Below are 23,515 nucleotides of genomic sequence, written 5' to 3' on the forward strand. Positions count from 1 at the left end.
TGCTGGAATTTTTTTTGAAATAGTTTAACAAAAACAAGACAGTGTTTGTATTTGTGCCTCTGTCTTTGCCACCAACCTTGTGCAATTTTGTATTGAAATATAATTTAATATGTAGTTTTTGTAGGGATAAAGGGGGCAAATGGCCTGTTCCATAGTCCAAATGGAGATTGAAGATGAATTTTTGAATTTTAATTTATCAGTAATTCAAGTCCATCGCAAGAAAGATCACATTAAAATTACTCTGTTGACCAAGTTTGAGGTTCTGTCATTAGATTTCAACCATGTAGAGGCTGGAGACTTTGTATGGATTTGGGGAATGTCATCTCAGAACTAGAGACATTTGTGTGGAATTTGGGTGACCTTTGACAGGTCACAGCCTGGGTACTATACAATGAAACAACCAAGCGTGGCAAACTTATCAATTTTTATGTGATCCGGTTCATTTCTTCATATGACGCAAGTTGAACAATGTTTAAGGGCCCTGTCCCTTCATGAACTTTGAAATGGGTAATTTCTTGACGAGTTAGAAAAATGGCTAAATATGTAGCATCACTGAGCACTATGAATGTTCTATGGAAACTGACATTTGACCAACAATGGACCCCAGTTAGACACCAGGGGCCCTTTCTCAAAACTCCAGGCCCAATAAGTGTCTGGTGATAAATGCTTCTTGACAGAAGTCAATTTTTGTTAGCTTTGAATACTAAATTTTAAAATCTCATAATTCTATGAAAACATTGGCCAAGTGCCATGTCTGTAATCGCTGTGTATTCGGTAAAAAAAACACTTGGAAGATTAATATACTTATTGGGCCTGGTAAGTTACTGGCACTTTCGAGAAAATTATGGGCCTCAGGGCTAAGTTGTTGGAAGCCCAACAAGAACTAATCCTGAAGGGTTAACTGTGAACAAAACCTATAAGTTGCCATCTTAAATAATGGTAGTTAAGCTTTGAATAACTTGGCCAGCTGGTCACAACAGTTGCCCCTATGTCTGTTTGAGTAAAAGAATGATTGACCAAGCTACAAATTGATAACCAGGGACAACTGGTCTTTGCAAGATTGCTGTTTATTTCAACTTGAGTAAAACCAGACTTAAATTTATACCAAGTTGAATAATATGGCTGCTATTTTCACAAAGAGGGCAACAGTGTCACATTGCACGCAATAAATCGCTAAATTGCACCTCAGTGCCACCCCTGGGAATTTATTGCAACATGCAATATAATTTGCATTATTTTCATAATGCTGTAGCAGTTAGAATGCCATCTGCATAACTAGCAATTTCAGGGATGGAAAGGTTAATTTCAGTACAAATTGTGTGCAGTGTTGCAAATATGCTTGACTGCAGGGTCCAGTGAAACACTGAAGCAAACTTTAGTAAGTCCATGCAACTACTACTTACAAGATTTTTAAGCATGTGCTTAGAAGATTTTAATGCAAACTTAAGATATTTCCTCCCTTAACTCTTAAATTAATTAAAAGTGCATAGTTTAGTTGAAAGCGTATTGTGCAACCTCTGTTGGCTTCCACTTTTTTAAAGGATATTTTCGAAACTTGTACTGGTTTCTGGCAAAGAAATGAAGTACCTCAAAATTGTAAAAGGCTCCCTTCATGTAGCTGAAATCATGATAGTACTATACTCAGTGTTATGACAAACAGTGAATCTTACACCATAAAACTAAAAAGTGTTCTGAGCAAGTTATATTACTTAGTCTCTTTTAAAAATGAAAATGAAAACCCAAGTAAAAAAAAATATAAAAATTATGGTAATACCATTAATAACTAAACAGTGCACCCTAGGCTTCAAAATTGTTTTTTTAACCCTTCATATCAAAGAACAAATTCTCCTATCTTGTCCCCATACTTTTCTTTCAAAAGTACTGGGGAGAAGTTATTAAAATATCAAGAATATTTTCCTTGGGTTATCATTTGCTTAATTCTCGTGACCTCAGGGGTGAATAAGCATCGATATTACAAGGAGACATTTTGTGCTGATCACTTTTAGGGCTTAAAGAAGGTTAATAAAAGCAATTTTGTTGTGTTTGGTTGGGAGGAATGGAGCGGGGGGGGGGGGGGGGGGGGGACACAAACAACTGGAACTCACACCATAACTGTACCTTACATTCATAAAATTAAAAATAATTCTCCAAATTAATACATGAACGTGATTTTTAAAAACATTTTGGAAAAAGTTTCAATTACAGTATTTTCAAACGAAACACAGACACACACACCTTATCTGCAAGTTTGGGTATTAAAAATTAATTATTAAAACTTGTAATCACTTGACTGTATGAATAGCAAAGTATATGCAGGCTAAAATCTTAGTTTCTCTTTTGCTATTGAATTTTTTTTGGTGAAGAAATGTCGCAGTGTCACAGAGAGCTTGTACTAACTAACTTTACTCTTCTGAGTAGTATGTCTTAGCAGAACAAAAAAACATTTGTATGTAATGTTACAGCCTCTAGATGTTCCCAAAAAAGACTTGGCAAGAAATAATATTTAACTTCACTATCCTTTTTCCCTCACTAATACCATTAAAAAGTTATCAATATTTGATTTACAAAAACAGAGTTTTCATGTGATTTCCTAGTTGCCTTATAATACATGTTGTACTTGCACGACAAAACGCAGACTGTTATGATGCCCACAAACACAGCTGTCTCTTTATCAAACCTTATATCATTGGAACCTTCACAAGAACCCTGGCAAAATTGACTTGAACCTTCAGTTGATGACTCAAGATGGACATAAAATTCTTGTTTGTTGACTTGACACAAATTTTAACCCTTTAAGGATGGTGCCTACTAATACCAAAGTATTTATGTACAGTTTATGACTATGTGGAATTTTTTAGATAAAACTAGTGAGCAGCACATCTACGAACTCTTACAGTTGTAAAACGATTTATTTTCTCCTATGCGTTTCGTGTGACTAGCGCACACTTCGTCAGGGAGTTTTACAATACAACGTAAGTGACCTGTATATATACCTACATAAAAGACTAAAATTAATTTTACATTATGTAAAACCGCATCTACGCTAGCGAATTTACATGTAGGAAACAGGCGAAAAGGTGTGCAAGGCGTTACATATTTTGTGCTTGACATAATTTTGGGGCCCACAGTTTTAGCTAAAACTCTGGACCCCAACTAGTTATGCAACGCTCAAAATATGTCACGCATTTAAAATTCTTGCCGCCTATTTCCTGGACGCAAATACAGGCGTAGCTTTGCCACGCATATCCGTAGGTGTGTTTGTATCATTTGTAAAATTCCTTTATCTGTGCTAGGTATAAATATAAGCATACTTGTTAGTATTGTAAAACTCCCTGATGAAGTGTGCGCTAGTCACACGAAACGCGTAGGAGAAAATAAAAAAGTTTTACCACACAAGTAGTTCGCACAAGTGCTGCTCACTGGATAACCCTTTAAAAAAAAAAAAATTAAAAATTCTTTAAAAATTAAAAAAAAAAAAAAACCATGCATTTTTTTTTTAGAGATAATTAAAGCACCAGAACACAAAACAATGTCAGTAAGGAATTTTTCCCCAAATGGAAGCTTATTTGAATATTATTATCTCTAAAAGATGCATGGTTACCTTTAGTTTTCTTTTCAGATCCCAATAACCCTTGCCAAGATCTGCTTTTCCTGCGTAGTTATAAACTGTTCAACAATCTCTGTGTTTTAGCAGGCACCACTGTTAAGAAACCTGATTTTCTTGGACCATTGCGAGGTGCGCAGAAGGTTATTGCGCAATGGCAAAAGTAGGCACCATCCTAAGTCCAGGACCAACATGTACATTCTCCCCATTGTTTTTCTGACTTATTTCTTGTGTGGCACTTTATCTTTGGTGGTCAACCATTTTGTTTATTAATTTAATTCCCATGACCTATAGATAATTTTGATTTTCAAAACTGCAGTATAATAAATGATTTATGGGGAGAAATACAGTGTATAACATGCTGGTCACTGTTCTGGGGCTTAAAAAGATAACCATAATGATATAATTTCTCTAGAGAGAATTCTATAATACTATTTGTTTCCTAAGTTCAAAGCTTGTTTAAAGAGTAGATAACTCTATCCAGCAGATAAATAGCCATCCAGGAGATAAAATGTACTCTAACCAATACATTTTAAATGCTACATAGTGAATTATCCCCTGGATGAAGTTATCCATTCTTTGAACAACTTGGGCCGGATGGTTAAAATAATTCACTGAATAACAATTAGCTACTGCAACATTTCCTGGACTCCTGTTGTTCCAGTAAATCTTCTGCGGATGCGCTGGGTCCAACCCCAAGAACGTCCGTTGGGCGCATTGGCAGGGCTTTAATTCCGTCCCACCCATCCTTCAGTCCAAGGTCTCCTCTTTCCATACGTTTGTACACTTCTTCAGTCACACTGAAAAAAGCTTCTTCAACATTACATAAAACCTTAGCTGATGTCTCTATGAACATCATATTGTTCGCTTCAGCAAAGCGTTCTCCTTCTTCTGTTGAAACAACTCTCCGTGCCTCCTTGTCAATTTTGTGTCCCACCAACATAAACACAACGTCGTGCTCTTCAACACACTGTCTGGCCTCCGATAACCAGTCTTTAACATTAAGAAAAGATTCTCTGCTAGTGATGTCATAAACTATTAAGCAGCCTACTGTGTTTCTGTAGTAGGAGTAAGTAATGGAACGGAATCTCTCTTGTCCTGCTGTGTCCCAAATTTGCAGTTTTATTCTCACATCAGCTGAAGAAAACAAAACAAACCATTTAGTGTAAATTCCTGTTCAGTGGTATTAATATTTGAAAGACTCATAATAACCGCTGCTATGGGTATTCAGTGCACTTCCAGAAAAATCCACACCCACCCCATGGAAGGTCATCGGAAATTCCTAGGGGGAGGGAGGTCTAAAAAGTCAAAATTTTAGAATCAAAGTATGAAGCTAACAAAAGACCTTCAGTGGGGGGAGTATGGATATTTTCTGGAACTGCACATTGTTATATAGAGCTGGCCCAAGTTGTTCAAAGAGCCAGTACCTTTATCCAGTGGATAAGTCACTTTCAGCAGTCACAGCAAATTGTACTCTATATGCTTCAGGAATTCCACACAATCCCATTCTTAAATTAGGCATACACTCTTAGTTACTCTTTTTCGCAAGTTGTAAGACTAATATAGGGAAATTCCTGTACACAAATACATCTGCTGGTCAGTGACCTATCCAGTGGATAAAGACATCTGTTCTTTGAACAACTTGTTTTCACAGACAGAACTCAAGATTGCAGGTTAAACAGCAAACAAACTGATTTAACTTCCACTGCATTAACTTTTCAGGCTGAAGTCCATCAAACCTCATTCTTAAATCAATTATTCTAGAAAGGACTTAATTTAGTACCATCACACTATCAAAATGTAATAATAATTAAAGAAACCTATATTTAGTAGCTTGTATATGTTTTACATAATCTGAAATGTTCCAGAATGCAATCTTAAATGTCATGGTTCAGTGACTAACTATGGGTTCCAGACAATTCTGAAAAATTTTCTGGGCATTCATTGACGGTAAACAAAGCAAACTGATCAAGACATCTTTTGTAATAACTGCCTTCATTTGTAAACACTAACTTAATTACACCTGTAGGCTGGCAGATCCATTTTGAACACTAAGAGATCTGGTATTGATTTAAATAGCTAGTCTAATTATGCGACAGCGAGGGTGTCAAAACTGTCAGATTTGATGAGCCAAACTTGTCTTCAAGGTAGAATCATTGGATACAAAGCATGTCAGAATAAATTTATGCCAGTAAACTAGAAAAAGAGAAGAGATTTTGGATGAGAGACTATGATTTTTATTTTACGTGACAGAAACCACCAATAAAACAACTAGAACATGCAGTGTAGAATCATGGCTTTCTAGTTGAAGGGTTGTAATACAAAGTTTCAGAGTACAGTCAACTCTTGCTTCGCAGACACCTCGCTATAACAGAGTCACACCAATAATACGGACAGCAGCTAAATCCCTGACAAATTAAATTACAGATGCTTGACTGAAATAAATTCCTGCTATTAGTGAATTACGGACTCTCACTATTAAGGACACTAACTCACGGTCCCGAGAGTGTCCGCAATAAAACGAGTTGACTCGGTAGATTAGGATGGCAATAAATAACAGGCAGCCATAGAATGTGCAGTTCCAAAAAAATCCATACCCTCCCCATGGAAGGTTATTGGAAATTCCTAGGGGGAGGGGGATTTTAAAAGTCAAAATTTTAGAAGCAATCTATGAAGCTAAACTGGAATTTCCTGGGGGGACAGGGGGTGCAAAACAAGAAACCTTCCGTGGGGGGAGTATGGATATTTTCTGGAACTGCACAATTGCTAAAAGGGTGATTTAAATCCTTGGTGTTTTATGTCCCTCTGGAAAATATTAAAATCTACCTGGTTGGAAATTTATTTCGACACTTCTTCAGGAGGTATTTTCATACAAAACACAATCACAGTTAATTTTAGTTGCGAAGTCAGCATTGAAGAGTTTGGGAGGGCCACTTACAAGACAAAAATGATGCCACAAGATAAAAATGGATAATGATATCCTCCATCTGGGGAGACATCAAATTTACTTCATGCAGGCCAGTGTCCAATTTTATTTAAAAGTTTTCACCACGTGGGATGCAATCTACCCAAAACCCAGCGACAGATTTCATAAAATTCTACAATGAATTTAATTTAGAGAATACTTTAAATTTCAACGTAATCATCTCTTGATATGTATGCAAAAATGAGTGAGATACCATTTCAATGCAAATTTATTTGGGCATTCATTTTATGCTCAGAACGTTTCTCAGAAAATAGTATACCAGCTAGTAAATGTTGGAGTCATCGGAGGAATCAATGAATAAAGTAACCAAAAGGATTGCGTTAATCCAATTATCAACGTTATATCTAGAAAAATATTTGCTTGTCTGAGTATCAGCAATAAATTTGCAAGTATAACGTATGTACATAATCATGGTAACAATTTTCGTTCCTGAGATCTAATAAGACAGCAGGTACCGTGAAAGAAATAGATCTTTAATTCATGAGATCTTAAGAAACCATCAAAGGTCCACAGAAATTGTTTTTCTTCTCTTGACCAAGAGATCGAAGTCGCTAATAGAATATTAGAGCAATGCGGATATAATATATTGGTCTAGTGTCAATATAACTTTGTCAGTGGATTTTTAATAGAATGCATGGACCATCCATGACAAATGTAATAAGTAATCGTACTCTGCATCTATGTGAGTAGCTTGTTTTCTTGCAAAAGGTGTCAAAACATGTTTACAATTTACTGACAAGCATTCTGGTTGCATATACCAAGGTCCATGTTTTTGAGAGGGAAAATTACGCGATTTGAGCAATATAAAATCTTGTTTTACAGGGTAGATTCTCGATGAATTTTTTTGCAGTAACAATATCGATCCACAAATACAAAAATGCAAAAGACGTTTTAACAGCAGTAACCTTAAAAGTAAGAGCTATATATGTTGTTACTCACCTGAAAGCATTACAACTCGGACATGAAAATCCACACCAACCGTGGGATCAGAATTTTCAATGAATTGCCCTTCTGTAAACTGCCGTAGAAGGGAAGATTTTCCCACAGTGCTATCCCCGATCAAGATTATTCTGAACTGGTAAAAATATTTTGGTTTGAATCGTGCTTTGTCCGCACTTTTTTGTCGATTCTGCATGGCTATAATAAGTGTGTAAGTCTTACTGTACGTGCGTGAAGCTTACAGAATGACCGTGAACATTCCAAACACTCTCTTTCACCTCGACTTTGGAACCGTACATGTATCGATTCTATCCTGTCAGACGATTCCTATAAAGAAAAGATAATACTATTATCCGCTAGAACAAAGTTCGCCTACCACTCATAAAGCAAGACCCACAGCAAAGATTGCAATTGTACATCTTGAACACAAGCCGTCTATTTTTAGATCATTTCAGTAAAAACGATGTCGTAGAATAGGAACTACGCTATCGTTGTGAAGTACCTAGTGGTATAAACGATAAAATTACCGACTTACAAAGACTTCCTTTAGTGGTAAAATTACAAAGGCAGTAACATACCTTGAATATACTCAAGCGAATAAAACATTCACTGGTAAGTGATACGTTCCACGGCTTCCTGCTCCAAAACAACCTCTAAGTTAGTGTTGTCAAATTTGGTCATCATGCCCATAAATAGAGTTGACCAATTTCCAAGATGGCGGACGAAGGTGATGAACGTGCGGCAAATCGCTTGTCTTTCTTTGAGAGAATTTTCAACCGGTGAGAATTTTTTTAAATGTATTTTATTCAATTCAATTTTTTTTATTTTATTTAATTACAAGGGAACCTAATTTTGTGAAATAATTCGTAAAGATTGTTTTCATTTAGCGCCTATCAAGGGGGTAAAATTTCAGTAATATAATTATGCTTGTTTCATCCAGCGTTCATCACGTGATTTAGACAACAGCAAATTCAAAATCTTATCAAAAGGATTTGCTTTTTTGCAATAATTGGTTACTTTGTTTTATTCGATTCTGGTTATTTGGAAATTTATAAAAAAGCCTTATTACTGAATATTAATAAGCCGCTCAGTTTTGAAAGCCAAAAAGCTACAGTGGCTGTTCGTTGCAAGGTTACTTAACGTATCGGTAAGATTACTGATATATTGATTATGACAATCAAATCCCAATGGTTGGGGATGAGGGATGGAAACATATTTATAAAATGCAAGACTAGTGTCTTGCCTGCACCCCCACCCCTCTTGAAACCCTCTTCCCTACCAACCACCCCTCCCCCCTGCAGCAGGATGGTAGGTGTATGACTGTTACTATGTTCATTATTAAATTACAGGAAATTTCTTACAATCCTTGCTCTTGGTCAACTGCTTTCCTGGCTTGTCTGTGGAACTGGAGTTTTCAGTCAACTCTTAGTGACAAAATATGGCGTGGAGATTCCAACTACTCAAAGCTTTTTGAACTATTTATTATTGGGAGTTGTTTATACAACAACCCTAGCCTGTCACCCTAGTGATTTCAAGAGCAAGTTAAAAGAAAGAGGATGGAAGTATTTTTTGTTGGCTCTGTTTGATGTTGAAGCCAATTTTTTAGTAGTGAAAGCTTATCAATATACAAACCTTACCAGCATCCAGGTGAGTGGAATTTGCATAATAAAAAGGCCTTTGTCATAAATGGTGGCTGGTAAATTTTTCTTTTATTTTCGTGATAATGAACTCTGCCAGCTTCATTAGCACATGTAAAATTCAACAGAATTTTTACTCTAAAATGAGGTTAGTTGGGCTAATTAAAATACATCTAAAAGAAAAATACTGGGCTGCCATTAACGAAAAAGGTCTATGGAGGATGTACGTTTTTTCAAAATTTGCAAATGCCATTTGTGATAATCTGGTAGTGCTGTTATTTGGGAGATTGTTTTTGGAACTTGTGATAAAGTTCTATTGTGATAATAGCCATGAACAGTCTGTCTTTAAAGACCTACAATGCACTGTGCCCATCAACAGGCAAAAACAAATTCTTCTTTTAATCCATTAGATTCTAATACCTGCCTGTTTTGCTGATTGTTCTACCTATATTTCTTATGATAGTAATATATGGAGAATTTGTTTATACATGAAGAGTCATTATCTTTTGGTAATCATTAATTTTACTTCTGATCATTCTAATAATCAGCATATGTATGATTGAGCAAGTACTGGTAGTCTTTTTGCAAGAAGAAACTACATGTTAGTACTGGGCCGGGTTGTTTGAAAGCTGATTAACACTAGTCCACCAAGGTTTTTAGCTTGCTTGTCAGAAATGTTTTTAAAAGCTAATTTTAAACTAATGATATAAAAAAATTCTGCGTCAAAACTGAGGGACAAAAATCATTTGGAAAAATCATTATTGATTGGTAATTTTAAAAAGTTGAATTAAAGTTCACGCTAATCCAGGATTAGATTAATAATTATTGCACTTTGAACAACTGGGCCCTGGTTAGGTTTAAAGGGTTTTACCCACCCTTTCACTCCCATGGGAAATGTTGTATTTTTGTAAAACGGCAACTGTAAACCCCTACACCAACTGACTAATACACCAATTAAAAGGTTTTATCTGGAGCATTGTATAAATCATTCCAGCTAAGACAAAGGAAGCAACAGAAGAGAATGAAAAGTGTTTAAAACAAGTAAATAAATACCTTAAAATACATCTCACTTCTCGTATACACTGGGTAAATTACCCCTAAACCATAGCTTAATTTGCAGATCTCAGTACATAGTTTCTTGTCAAATGGTGTCTTGGTCTTAAAAGTGTAAGAGGAAAAAGTTACGAAAAATGGAGGGGTGGTTAGTCATGTCTTATGTAGGAGTGAAGTAAGATTTTGTGCTTCCATTGTGTAGATCTCTCCAAGATCTGTTTGGTGTCCAAATTTGATACAAATTGACCCAATACTGAGCGCGTAATGACTTCTTGTGCCATATGGCACTCTTGGGAGTAAGAGGGTTAAATCTTGATCAGATATACCGATAATGACAATAAAGAAAGTGATCACCAACAAGATAACAAGCCAAGAAAGAATTCTCCCAACTAGTACGATGAGAAATATGTGGAGCACAGTAAGGAGAATTTGTAGGTTGATATTGGGGCTTAAAGGGTTGAGATGATCTGGTTGTTTGAATGCCAAGTAATGCTAATGCCTGCAATTAATAGTTAAAGGGGCAGTTGTCACGATGATTTTGCTGTATTTTAATCAAAACTGCTCAGATATATGAAAAGGAAACTGTTTTGTGACATGAAATTGCTCTTACAACACAGGGAAGAAAATACTAAGGTTTTTCTTCTGTGAAGAACAAACCATAATAAATTTTTAGTGACTTCTCTAAAATACACAGGAAGAACTTGAAAAAATTGGCCAATTTTTTCAAGTTGCAATCCATTTCCATCCTAGCCATCTGCAGCCAAACATTATTAACACTAGTTTCTGTGTACTAGTAGGGTTATTATTAACAAAACTAAACCATTATCTTAACGATTCCATTGAAACAAATATGTTTTTGGGCTTTTAATTCATAGTAGCACTAAAAATAGGTGACACTGCCCATTTAAACTTGAATCTAACGTCATGTTAAACCAGGATTAGCTTTGAAAAACTGGGCCCTGGTCTCAGCCATGGTGGACATGGTGTATTGTGTCTTATCCTTACACAATACACTGTTTACAACATTTTCTCTTAGCATCCTGGCCATACATGCATATAATTCAGTTCAATATGTAACTGAAGTAAGTTATTTTTAATTAAAGATTTGTGAATGTCTTACAGGTCCTGGACTGTTTTTCTACAGTATCCGTTTTAGCACTTTCATGGATATTCTTAAAAGTTCGCTATCAGTGTTTACATTACTGTGGTGTGTTGATATGTTTAGCTGGCATTGCCTGTCTGGTGATCGCTGATTATTATGGATCTCGCTATTATGGTGCAGGTGTGTTTGAAAATTAACTTACATGTCTCAAGTCTGAGTTATAAGTGCTTGTAAACTGCAACAATTTTCACATTTACAGGAAAGATTCAGTTTGTATATTAGTTTAATTTGTATGCGGGTTTCACATAATGTGAATTAGCTTTTCTAATCAGTGCTGAGGGAACAATGGCTGTAAACCCTCAGGAGTTTGATGACTGCTCTCTTTGAAATATTGATACATAATGCCATGGTCCAGTGGGCAGATTTGGTGTCTGATGTTTTTTGAATAAGTTTTGACTAAAAAACCCCTCCTTGGAGCCAAAGAAATTGGTATAATCAGGTCAAATCTCCTCATTTTGGATGATCAATACTGGATCTGTTCTGGATTGACAGTCAAATGCCTTGGGGTGGGGGTAGACAAATAATTATCAAATGGGCCACATCTGCATGGGTCCCTTCCCCCCCCCACCCCCACCACTTTGGGCTTAAGATTAACATGTGCATTGGGATTGAACTGTAGCATTTACCTCCATTACCGACAATTTTTGCGTTAGATCACTTTAAAAGCTGTCGAAAATCCTGGACATGGCTTTCATCATGTATCACCAATTGTGTATTACTGGACCAGTCTTTTAGAAAAAAAAAGAGTTTCAAATGAAGGCAATGAAGATTGGCTAAGACTGATGTTAAGAGTTGTGGTTATAAAATAATTATCAATACATTTCTTTTAGGTAAAAATCAAGCCATTGGGGATGTTCTTGTCCTGTGTGGTGCCATTATGTATGGTGTTTCCAATGTTGCACAAGAATTTGTTGTCAAGACCTTCAGTAGGACTGAATTCCTTGGCATGATTGGCCTGTTTGGGAGCATTATCTCTGCAATCCAAATGTGAGTTTCTGAAAGACATACATCGTGTTAGCTCCCTACACAGATGTTCTCTGGCTCGTTGTGTCATGCGTTTCCTCCCAGTGTGTGAAGTGACAAGTCAAAAAATGTCTGTGTAGGAGGCTAACATTTTGTCTGTCAGAAGAAAACCTTGGTTTGTAAGAAATGGAGCGGGGGGGGGGGGGGGGGGAATATGTGGGTCATGTTCGTATGGTTTAAAAAGAGTGTAAATGTCATTGAAAATGTGTTAGAAAGTCCACTACATCCAGTCAAAGTTGTTCCAGTTTTTAGCCCGTGAATGTGATCCTGGCCTGTATATCTGGAATTCAAGAGTTAACATTCAATAGAAGTAGTTTTAAAAACCCCTTTCTTTTTCTTTGTAGGATAATTCTAGAGAGACATCAACTGTCAGCTATTGAATGGAACTATAAAATAGGTTTGTTGAGTAACATGAACTCTTTGCTTTGTCACTAGTAGTTGTTAGATGTACGAATCTGGTTTGTCATTTGAAGGGTATGATAACATAACTGACCCAAACAACTTTTCAGATTCCTTTCTGTTGTTTTAGCTCAGATTCACCAGAGTTTTTGGATGTGGCGTTGAATTCTTTCAGGAGACCATTTAATGTTTTATCCACTGCCTTGTGCTTCCTTTTTTGCTTCATTTAAGGACGGTGCCTACTAATACTGAAGTATTTTTGTGCGGCTTATGACTATGCGGGAAAAATAGATCTTAGCAAGGCCTCTTGGAATCCAAAAAGAAAATTGGGGGTAACCACGCATTTTTCAGAGATAATTAAGCAATAATATCTCTAAAAGCGCTAAAATGTAAAGCAATGTATGAGATTTTTTCCTAAATTGAAGCTTAATTATCTCTTAAAAATGCATGGTTATCCCTAATTTTCTTTTGAGATACCAAAAGGACTTGCTAAGTTCTGCTTTCTCCGTATAGTTTTAAACCGCGCAAAAAATATCCATGTATTAGTAGGCACCACCCATAGGAAACCCGAGTATCTCAAGATGCGCAGAACGTATGCGCAGTAACAATAGTAGGCACAGTCCTTAATGATGGAAATCTTGCCCATAATCATAGGTTTTTATTGCAAACAAAGTGCAAGGCAGCAGATAAAACGTTGGAGCAACTTCCTGAAGGTATTCAAGGCCACTTGCAAAACCTCGGGTGAATCTAAAACAACAAAAAGGTAATCTGAAATGTCATTTAGGTAGGTGATGCTCCCAGCCCTCATAATCTTAGACATGGATATCATTTCGTTTTTCAGCTGTTTACATAGTTGGCTTTGGAATCTGTTTGTTTCTACTTTACAACCTGATGCCCATAGCTATGCAATTTAGCAGTGCAACAGTTGTGAACTTATCACTGCTCACAGCAGACTTTTACAGCTTACTCTGTGGCTTATTTTTATTTCATTATAAGGTTAGTGAAGAGTTGTACAATATGTTCACTAATATTGATATATGTTGCTTGGATAATATTACTTAAATTAGACCACAGTTCCCATACTTGAGGTATTAGGAACCTTGTTTATTTCCACATACATGTGAAATTATATTAAAGCTCCAGCTGAATGCTGCTCTAGACAAAATCAAACAGCACAAAAGCCAATTGGTACCACAGCAGAACTTTGAGGGAACAGTGTGTAGTCTGAATGGTGAGGATCAAAATCTTCCATTCACCAACAACCAAAGTAAGGATTGAAATGCACCAATCCCCATCACACACAATATTGATACACAGTCAGTCAGCATCATCGCCTGATGAAGACCAGGGTATAGCGGTCAAAACATTGCAGTCCTCGCCTATATGACAAAATCGTCAAAAGATTTGACTGTGAATACATATCATAAGTATGTGTAGTATGGATGAAAGATCTAACAAACAAAATACCTCGCAGTTATTTACATAACTCACGCAACAGCAAAGAGAAAGCCTGAAAAAAAAAAAAAGGTTTTGACCGGATTCAAGCCCCTTGATATGGTGCAGTGTTCTACCAGTTGAGCTATCCAGCAAGCTTGGTAGTGGTAGTGATTTTAAAACCTATGAAAGCTGAAATTATATATAAAATTGTGAAAATTTTGCGTTTAATTTATTTCAGTTCTCTGCCCTGTACCTTGGATCCTTAGCATTTGTAATAACTGGCGTCATTGTGTACAATCTGAAGCCGACACCCAGTCGCCCTAGTTCAACAGTTACCCAGTCGTCACTATCTTACAGACAACTTGAAGAGGACACTCAGCAAAGTGATGCCGACTCGTCGTTGTCATCATTACAAGATCATGTGACCTCTGTCTGCTGCCAAGAATAAAGAAATGTTTCTGAGTAATGGGACGGGGGAGGGGGGGGGGGGGAGGAAGAGTTGGGAACTGAGTTGAAGGCAGTAGGGGAGGACCTAAAGTTTTGGACGAAAAATGGACATTTTGTGATACAAGTTTCGGACCTGTTACAACTGGGTATATCCTTAATGGGCATTTTCTTTCTATCCAGTATTAGTACAAATCTACTAGTGCTCTATCGCGAATGCCGTTCTCTGATTGGCTACGCTACTCACTATCTATTCTGTGATAGATAGTGAGCAGCGGTTTTCAACAAAATGGCGGCCGCTTCGTCGCGTTTTCGAAGTGTCTGCGATGAGGAAATAGATAATTTACTTGTTTAGTTTTGAGAAATCTCGAGCTCATAATCTAATTGTTAAATATATTTTTTATACTAAATTAAAACAACTGTGTTGATTAACCTGGGTAGCAGAGTGTTTTAATGGAGTATGTAATATAGCCCACTGATGATGGGTCTCGGCATTTTAAGGAGGTTTTTAAGAGAATTATGTGACACTAAAGATAGTATTTCACTCCTTGTAAATATAGTTTTCAAATTTATGAATACATTATTTAAGTTTAATTAAATTATTGTTCGTTTTGCATCGGAGACTCATTGTTTAACAGTAAAGCGATTTTTGGTAAGTTCCCTTGTTTGATAAATATAAAGCTTTTTAGACTATCAATAACCCCTTATTTTTCTGAGGGATAGTTGAGCAAAAGCGCGCGCGAAGATCGACTCCCGCGCGCGAGGTGACACATGAGACGCGTGTTTAGCTCGCCTTACAATACCCGACAGCTGCCTCGACAATACCTGGACAGCTTATGTCCGACAAGAACGTCACCTCAACAGCTTCCATCTGCGTTGCCTGTGACGCATGGAAGATGGACGCCTTCCAAAGGATGTCCTCTACGGTGAACTTGCGTCAGGTTCCAGACCGGTTGGCCGTACGATGCTACGCTACAAGGACGTGTGCAAGAGGGACATGAAGTTCGCCGAGATCAATCCCGACTTATGGGAAGCAGCTGCAGCTGATTGCAGCAACTGGCGCCGTGTCGTCCGAACATGTGTCATGAGAGCTGAGGCCAAGAGGGAGCAGCTGTGGCACGACAGAAGGGAACGACAAAGAACAAGAGCAACTTCTGTACCCTCGCTACCAAGAGCGTACATATGCAGCAACTGTGACAGAGACTGTCACTCAATAATTGGACTCTACAGTCACAGTCGACGCTGCCCCAATACAGTGAACTGACATTTTTGGCGCAGTCCATTGTCTTTCGAGACAAAGGGAGGCAAACTGAGAGACTACTCTTAGCCAAAAGACATTTTCATATTACTTAGAATTTAGAATTGGATGAAACGGAAATAGTACGTCTCTCGTTTCTGCGTTTTGAGTTTTTTCAACAACGTGAATGAAAATAAATGACTTAGTCTTTATTGCTTTGTGGAAACTGAAAAAAAAAAGCATTTAAAGGAATTTTCGTGTTTTTATAAAGCTTAAAGCCATCAGTGATGACTTGTTTTTCACACGAATTTTTGCCAACTCATGATGTTGTTTCACCACAGAGGGTCGGAGAGGAAGCAATTCCGTAAAAGGCTCGGTTAGCGGTGGGGTCGGGCTTGTTAACTGTATTGCTCATTGACGTTTTGCCGCCATGTTCGAATTTGTTTAGTTTCACCTTGCCCTACTCATGGTAAAACTTACATGACGTCGTTAGAGACAATCGTGCCTTTGATTGGTCCCCTACCATAGCACTATCAGTTCATATTCAACCAAAAAAATAAATAAATGATCGCCGAGGTAATTGGTGTAAATAATACTTCTTTTGGTGGGAATGTTTCATTCTCTGCCAGAACGTTTTCATATTAAATCAAGAAGCCGTAGCTCTATGTAGTAAAACGATAATTATTCCAGCTAAGTGCGTCGGTAGATTTGAAAGTATGCTTAAATGGAATATAAACGTACATGGAAAAAAAATCGTTCAAAATCACACGAGCTTTGCACTAAAACTAGGCGAGGTATCCAGCTTACACTCCAAAAAGTACACTTTTCTTGTTCATTACATTGTCCATAACACGTGCGAGAACTAATTGACGAAAAGTATGCTCGGATTCCACCCCATCCTAACTTAGTGTTGTGGAAAGCATGCAGCATGTTCATGATCCATCCGGGAGAGCTTTTGGGAAATTTAGCTGACAGCACTACCTTTCTACATCAAGTGGGTCAGAGATTGGTTCAGGGAACATGGCTTTTATTGGTGATTCCGGAAATTGAGTGAAATCTACTTTAACTAAAACATATTGTCCGTTCAATTGAAAAAGACACCAAATAGACCCCTTGGAAGGAGTAGAGCGGTCTCTTTTGAAACTCGCTTTATTTCTAATTTGGTACTTTCGAACAGTTTCACCACAAGCGGAAGTCTATACATGCCTGCATTGATCCGCCTCTGTTCCAGAGAGACTGTTTATATGTTGTGACCCGTGTCTACTCTACGTTTCCCACACAACGAATATAAAGGCACAGTAAAGCCAGGGAGTGTCGGTTGTTATTGACATCGTTTCATCGACCGCGCAGCACCGATTGGTTTTTTTTTGTGTCAATTATTCGCTTGATTGACAGTTGATTTGCTTGTCACTGATTCATTGCATGTAGTAGAAGTCAGTTAACTTTATTACCGTGTCAGGTAATCTAGCGCAGAGCACTGACTGGTGACACAAATAAAAGTTAAAAAGGTAGAAATATAGCGTTAAAAAAAAAAAACCAATACTAATAGTAAAAGGGATTTGCTGAAGCAAAGACATGCAAAAATTACAGAGAGCTTTAGGGCTCGACGTTTCGGAGTCATCTTGACTCCATTATCAAGAGAAAATTGGTTTATGAACGCGGAACCATCTATTAGTATGTAAATTTTTAGCTCTAGCATGCATAAATATCCGCGTTCATAAACTGATTTTCTCTTGATAATGGAGCCAAGATGACTCCGAAACGTCGAGCCCTAAATCTCTCTGTAATAATAATAATAATAATAATAATAATAATAATAATAATAATAATAATAACAATAATGATGATGATGATGATGATGATGATGATGATGATAATAATAATAATAATAACAATAATAATAATAATAATAATAATAATAATAATAATAATAATAATAATAATAATAATAATAATAATAATAATAATGAACCATAGCGTCATAGCCCCCACCACCAATGAACGAGCTCACGGTATCCGTTAATGGTATCCGTGCAGTATTTCTGTTGAGTTTCCCCAAACTAAATATTTATAAGACGCAATTTGAATTATTACGGACAGTGAGGTTTTCGTTTCCCAGCCGGCCTTGAAACGTAAAAGAGCAATATTTGAAACGTCTGAAACCGGTGTCTCGAAATTTCGGCGGTTTCACTCCCGAATATTGCAAACAGGTGATTTACTGTATTGTAGATAATTAACGCTTTTTGGCAATTATTGCTTCGCGAAACATTTTCAGACATCTGTTCTTGCAAACAAATCGATAAATGTTAACCCAACAATGGCATATAGCCAGTAAGCAAATATAAGAGCTCACCACACGCCCTGGAGACAAGCCACAAACGCTCGTTTACGACTTGATTGCAATTTTTACCGACTGCAGAAATATCAGATGTGTTATTTACGGCAGGCGAACGGTCCAAAAATAGCGTTTTATCAGTTAACTGTATTAAGCCCTCTCAGCGACCGCCAAAAATTGCTTTAAATTGTAACGTGGTGGTGTAAGTACATTCCACTTATGAACTTTTCAATACGCTTTTTTCCCAATCATTATGGTTTAAATATTAGGCTAGGTACTTCGACCGTTGAGCCCTCAATTATAGGTCAACATTTGAGCCATGCTTGTAAATTTAGTTTTGTGAGAGAAAGTCTTAAAATGTGATTATTCAAAAATGACAGCTATATCATTACTGAGCAATACTTCCTTGTTTTGCTGGTTATCACGCTGTCCAACTGGTGGTTCTAACTTTTGGTTTTGTGTATGAAATTAATACTAAAGAGTGACCATTCAAATGAAAGATACTGAGCAGTACTTTCCTGTGGTGCTGCTTGTTATGCTACACAAGGTGGTTCTAGGTTTTGTGTCTGCGGATAAAATCCTAAAGTGTGAATATTCAAATGTAGTGTACGTGTGCCTTCCAGTGGTTGCGGTTATGGCTTTTGAGACACGACCACTGAAATAAAGGCCAACAATTAGCAGTTTCAGCGGTGCTATTTATTTTACATTATCCTGAAGCCGAAATTTCTTAAGAGTCTGCTCCTCCAAAGGCCACTGAGAATGAAACAAGGATTAGTGTGCCCTGCAAACTGAGACTCTAAATAATTCCATATACAGATTGCCTAAAATGTACTTCATTTTTCGGATCGAGTAACTGAAACACTATTTTTAAATCAAGACTCCGGTAACTCAATATTCAAGATAGGAATCTAAGCTAAAAAGGACGTAAAAAAACGCATGTCCCTGACGTGTTTAGTAACAAGTTTTCTTTGAATTTGAATATTGAAAGACACCCATGAAACCTCTGCTCCGGTCCCAGACACTGTCAACACGATAACAATACATAAGCTTTCTTGCAAAATAGCAATCCAGAGTTTAATCGCCAAAAAATTTCAACCTCCAAATGCTGAAAGAAGAATGAGGCAAGCAAACTTAGATAACAACGTAATTTAAACAATCTACAATATTCCATTTTAGTGTCTGCGATGAGGATATCCGATATAGATAATTTACTTGTTTTAGTTTTGAACGACTAGTAGATTTATACTAAACCAATTAAATTATTCGCTCTCGATTTCTATGCGTGATAGCTGATTCGGGCTGCGCCCTCATCAGCTATCACGCGATAGAAATCTCGAGCTCATAATCTAATTGTTAAATATTAAACTCGCCATCTTTCAATACAAAGTCGTGCACCATATTCTGCCAACTATAACACAACCTCATTTAGAGATAAAATTAAAGAGAAGGATAAATGCCATCTTTGCGAACAAAAACAAGCACTAAACCACTTATTTGTATCCGTTGTTCATTCGTCAATTTAAGCTTTTGGACAGAATTAACAAATTGGTGGAAAACAAAAATGACAATTCTATCGAGCTCAACGAAGAAAATATTATTTATGGCTTCACTAACAATATCACGCTACAACTTGGCCTGAACCTCAGTTTAATAATTGCAAAATTACATAGCCTCGAGAGAAGAAGACCCTTATTTCTTTGAAACCTTCCTTGCTGTTCTGAGAGGCAAACTTGACATATATAGAAAAACACAATTCAAAACTACGAATCAATCTTTAAATGCCATAGAACTAAGACCTACCTTTTTTGCCTATTAAACGTAAGCTGCACTTTAGGAATGGTTAATTGTAATCAAATATCTTTTTTTTCTATTAGATTTTTTTTAAAGCTAAGTTTTGTATTGTCAGTATTGTATTTTCTTAGCTTGTATGTATGCTTGTAGCTATCTCTCTGTAACTCTTCACTCGAATTGAAATAGAAAAGTCTAGCAGTTTCCTAGGATATCGGCAGTGTTCTGTTACGTAAACCTGAAAAAAATCCAAAATTTAAAATTCGCAGAATGTTGAGAAAAAAGGAAAAAAACATCACCGCTTCTTGTTGCTCAGAAGCTGTAAGTAACTTGTCACACTTTAGAATTTTCAACAACTATCGATCTCAAAGCAATTTGGTCAAAAGTCAGAAACATGCAGGCCACACTATAATAAATAGTACGGCCCGGATCTGATACTACTTGAAAGAACAATTTAATTAATAATTTGAATGGCCACCCACAGACGAAATCGCCGTGTACAGAGGGTAGTTGAGAGCATATAGCTTAACTAAACTGTACAGATTTTTTTTAAAAAAGTGGTTGCATTGTTGCATTTTCATTCAATTGCCGGTTTGTTGAATTAACAACTGTTTAATTCCATTCGGGTTAAACGAACGGTTCGACGCAAAATTGCCCTAACTTGTCTATTGGTAGAGAAAACGTAAAATTTTCGTCAATTAATCAGTCACTTGGCGTTTTAGTGGTTTGACGGTTTTTTAATGGCGTAATTAACAGAAGTAGGAAAGTATACTGGTCATTAGCTTAAATTTGGATGGACTGATTTAGTCCACAGCCCTTAAAACCATGAAAGCCACTTTTGCGCACAGTATAACAAACAACGTAATAGTTTTTGGGTTAGCTCAGTTTAATTGAATGACAATGAAGCCACGGAACCACCTCAGCTTTTGATCAGAATAGTATAGCTCAACTGTACCGCAGGAAAGTGCTGCTTATTAGCTTCAATGCAGTCACGCTACATGCAGGATTTAATCCAGAGAGTCCAAAGTTTATAGAAACACTTTGTACAACGTAACGAAAATGTATCATGGTAAATTAGTAATCCTGAAAAGCTTTTATTGCGTGGCTTATGTTTCGTGTTTACATGGTCAAACCGTCACAGATACTAGTCAAGTCTGATCAGTTAGAACCAGGCTAAGCCTTACTGATTATATTTGTTTTGGACAACGGCATCTTTATAATCACGCTAATATAATTAATAAACTATTGTATTCATGAACTGACTGAATGACCGGCTGACGGATCAGGCTCTTTTAGCAGACGAACGATACGCTTGATCTCCGCCTGAAAAAAGTGTTAGGAAGAGAAACGCTGAAGGAGCGATATACTGCCTAACACCACAGCTATGACATCAGGGTGAATTTTATCAGCATCCGCAATGTGAGAAGTACAAAATGGGAATGTACGCTTACAGGAAAAGCAGATATATTAGTCGTGAACTGAATAAAACCGCAGAATTGCGATTCGTTGAAACCGTGACTGCAAACATGTATGAGAGAAACCCGGGCAGACAAGCAGCATGAAACACCGTTCGCTGTGATTCAGTGAGGAAAAAAAATCAAGTGCGTTGCGCTAGTTTTACGAAACTCGAGCAGACAACGTTGAATCATTTCCAAGCTTTTCAATCTAACTGCCGACAATATATAATAGCGAATTTACTACATTTTCAAGAACAAGGAAAATGTTGAATCGATGTTGAATGAAAGTTTAAACTAATTTAAATTTGATTCAACACACTTTCAATTCAACAAGCTTTCAACAATGTTGAACGACCTGATCAAACGCCCCCGAAATTTGGTTCAACACCTATGTTGAACGCATGTTGAAGCAAATGTTGAAACCGTTAAAACGGGTCTTTAAATAACCAAATTCAGGTTACTATATATGTGAAGAAGTTGAGCACACATCACGGTAGACAAACACCGAGATTTTACGCACTTTCTTAACTTGAACAGCTTTAATTCCTACCAATTCAAGCCTTGGGCAGTTTGCCCACATCATACAAGTTGACAGCCATCAGAATAATCGCGAAGCAGTTCAAATAACGTAAGGTGCATCAGTTTATATTTTCAAGAGACGTTTTCTTTGCCATTAATTGCTGTTGTCGGCTCTTAATTTGCCTAACAATTGACTCACAAGTGTTTGCTTTACAGGGACAAGATCTGATAAAAAAGAATTGATTCTGCTATTTTTCAACCAATCACAAAACAACGTTTTCGCAGTTTTTGTGTAATTTGCTTTGATTTTCTTCATAGAGAGGCCGTACTCAGTAGATAGTTAACTTTTTACAAGAGAGGATGAGTGTAGTTCGTTAAAGATATTGGTCGAGAGTTGTCAAAGCATCATAAAAAAATTACTCGGCATAATTGTTTTGAAATTAATGTATATAATGGTTTTAAACTTTTCAATAAAGCCTGCTTTGAGAGATCTGATTGTTAAGATCAATTGTATTAATGCTAATTTCAAAACATTGCTTGCTGACTCATTCGCACAGTTCAAACATCGTTGTTTTAGGAGTAAAGTATAAAAATTTTCTCAGGACGGGCCGGACGAAGTAAAATATCTTTTATTATAACCCTTCCATTAATTTTCGTGCACTTTAAGTCACGTGGTGCAAAATCGCAGGACGGTTATCACGCAATAACCCCCTTCTGTGTCAATATTTGTCCTCCGATTATTTCCGTCGAAAAGAAACAAAGCCAGCGGAAAAAGCCAGCTCAAGAGTTTCACCTTTTTACCTTTTGTTTCTTTCACTTGACAATTTGTCAAAATTTGGTCCAATCACAGTGAAAATAAAGTTACCGTAAACCAATCAAATGTGTTTGTTTACGTCAATCGCGCGCATCCGCCATCAGATCAAGACTGGCTTTTTTACAAGCAGTTTTTTCACGATATGAAAATTATAGGGAGGGTTACAAAATAATTAAACCCTTTCTGGCTTGATAGTATGTCGACTGATAATGTTCTTGGCTGAGAGATTGTCCTCAATATTTCACACTTGCCCTCTAAGCTTTGCTTCTCGGCCAAATATTCATTTTTCGGACAATCTCTTACCCGCGGACATTAGCAGCCGACATACCAGCCGCCTGAAGGGTTTACTTACTAAATAACGATACGTTTGTCTTAAACTTAAGTTCAGCTTGTAACAGTATTTTGACAAAATGACGACTTTTTAATGTACTTAGTATCAATTTTTCCCGTGCAAATTACTAACATATTTAGTTCTTTTATTGATGCGGGTGACAAATCTCAACTTATACTATGAGAGTTTAAAAGATAAAATAACACTGCCCGCACAAGTTTCCAGAAAGTGAATGAATTGGTAAAATTCGACGCACGTTGCAAGGTACGCTTATGAAAATTAAAGCGTTGGTGAAGTATTATAAATTGACGAAATTAGATTTGCCATGCCAGTGGTATATCCCAGATTGT

General features: G+C 36.9%; 2 protein-coding genes across 2 annotated transcripts; one reads left to right on the forward strand and one right to left on the reverse strand.

Annotated features, from left to right (window-relative positions):
- Positions 1 to 1,049: 1,049 nt before the first annotated feature.
- On the reverse strand, positions 1,050 to 8,191 carry LOC146483758 (ras-related protein Rab-39B-like). The gene is made up of 3 exons (XM_085105904.1): positions 8,108 to 8,191; positions 7,530 to 7,856; positions 1,050 to 4,741 (listed from the first exon to the last, which is right to left on the reverse strand). Exons 2-3 carry the CDS (start codon positions 7,723 to 7,725, stop codon positions 4,230 to 4,232), a joined length of 708 nt encoding a protein of 235 aa, XP_084962030.1. The 5' UTR covers positions 7,726 to 7,856; positions 8,108 to 8,191; the 3' UTR covers positions 1,050 to 4,229.
- On the forward strand, positions 8,162 to 15,300 carry LOC146483759 (solute carrier family 35 member F1-like). Its single transcript, XM_085105902.1, has 7 exons — positions 8,162 to 8,308; positions 8,879 to 9,176; positions 11,342 to 11,501; positions 12,212 to 12,368; positions 12,749 to 12,801; positions 13,645 to 13,799; positions 14,479 to 15,300. The coding sequence occupies exons 1-7, from the start codon at positions 8,244 to 8,246 to the stop codon at positions 14,686 to 14,688; spliced, it is 1,098 nt and encodes a 365-aa protein (XP_084962028.1). The 5' UTR covers positions 8,162 to 8,243; the 3' UTR covers positions 14,689 to 15,300.
- Positions 15,301 to 23,515: the final 8,215 nt, after the last annotated feature.

Source organism: Pavona decussata, unplaced genomic scaffold, assembly GCF_977016875.1.
Source record: "Pavona decussata unplaced genomic scaffold, jaPavDecu1.1 SCAFFOLD_38, whole genome shotgun sequence".
NCBI classification, from domain to species: Eukaryota; Metazoa; Cnidaria; class Anthozoa; order Scleractinia; family Agariciidae; genus Pavona; species Pavona decussata.

Excerpts from the sequence above, each read along its gene's own strand:
- LOC146483758 (XM_085105904.1), bottom strand. The coding sequence starts at position 7,725 with ATGCAGAATCGACAAAAAAGTGCGGACAAAGCACGATTCAAACCAAAA. Across the intron at positions 4,742-7,529 it reads CCGAGTTGTAATGCTTTCAG|CTGATGTGAGAATAAAACTG; the intron begins GTGAGTAACAAC and ends TGTTTTCTTCAG.
- LOC146483759 (XM_085105902.1), top strand. The coding sequence starts at position 8,244 with ATGGCGGACGAAGGTGATGAACGTGCGGCAAATCGCTTGTCTTTCTTT. Across the intron at positions 9,177-11,341 it reads CAAACCTTACCAGCATCCAG|GTCCTGGACTGTTTTTCTAC; the intron begins GTGAGTGGAATT and ends AATGTCTTACAG. Across the intron at positions 11,502-12,211 it reads ATCTCGCTATTATGGTGCAG|GTAAAAATCAAGCCATTGGG; the intron begins GTGTGTTTGAAA and ends CATTTCTTTTAG.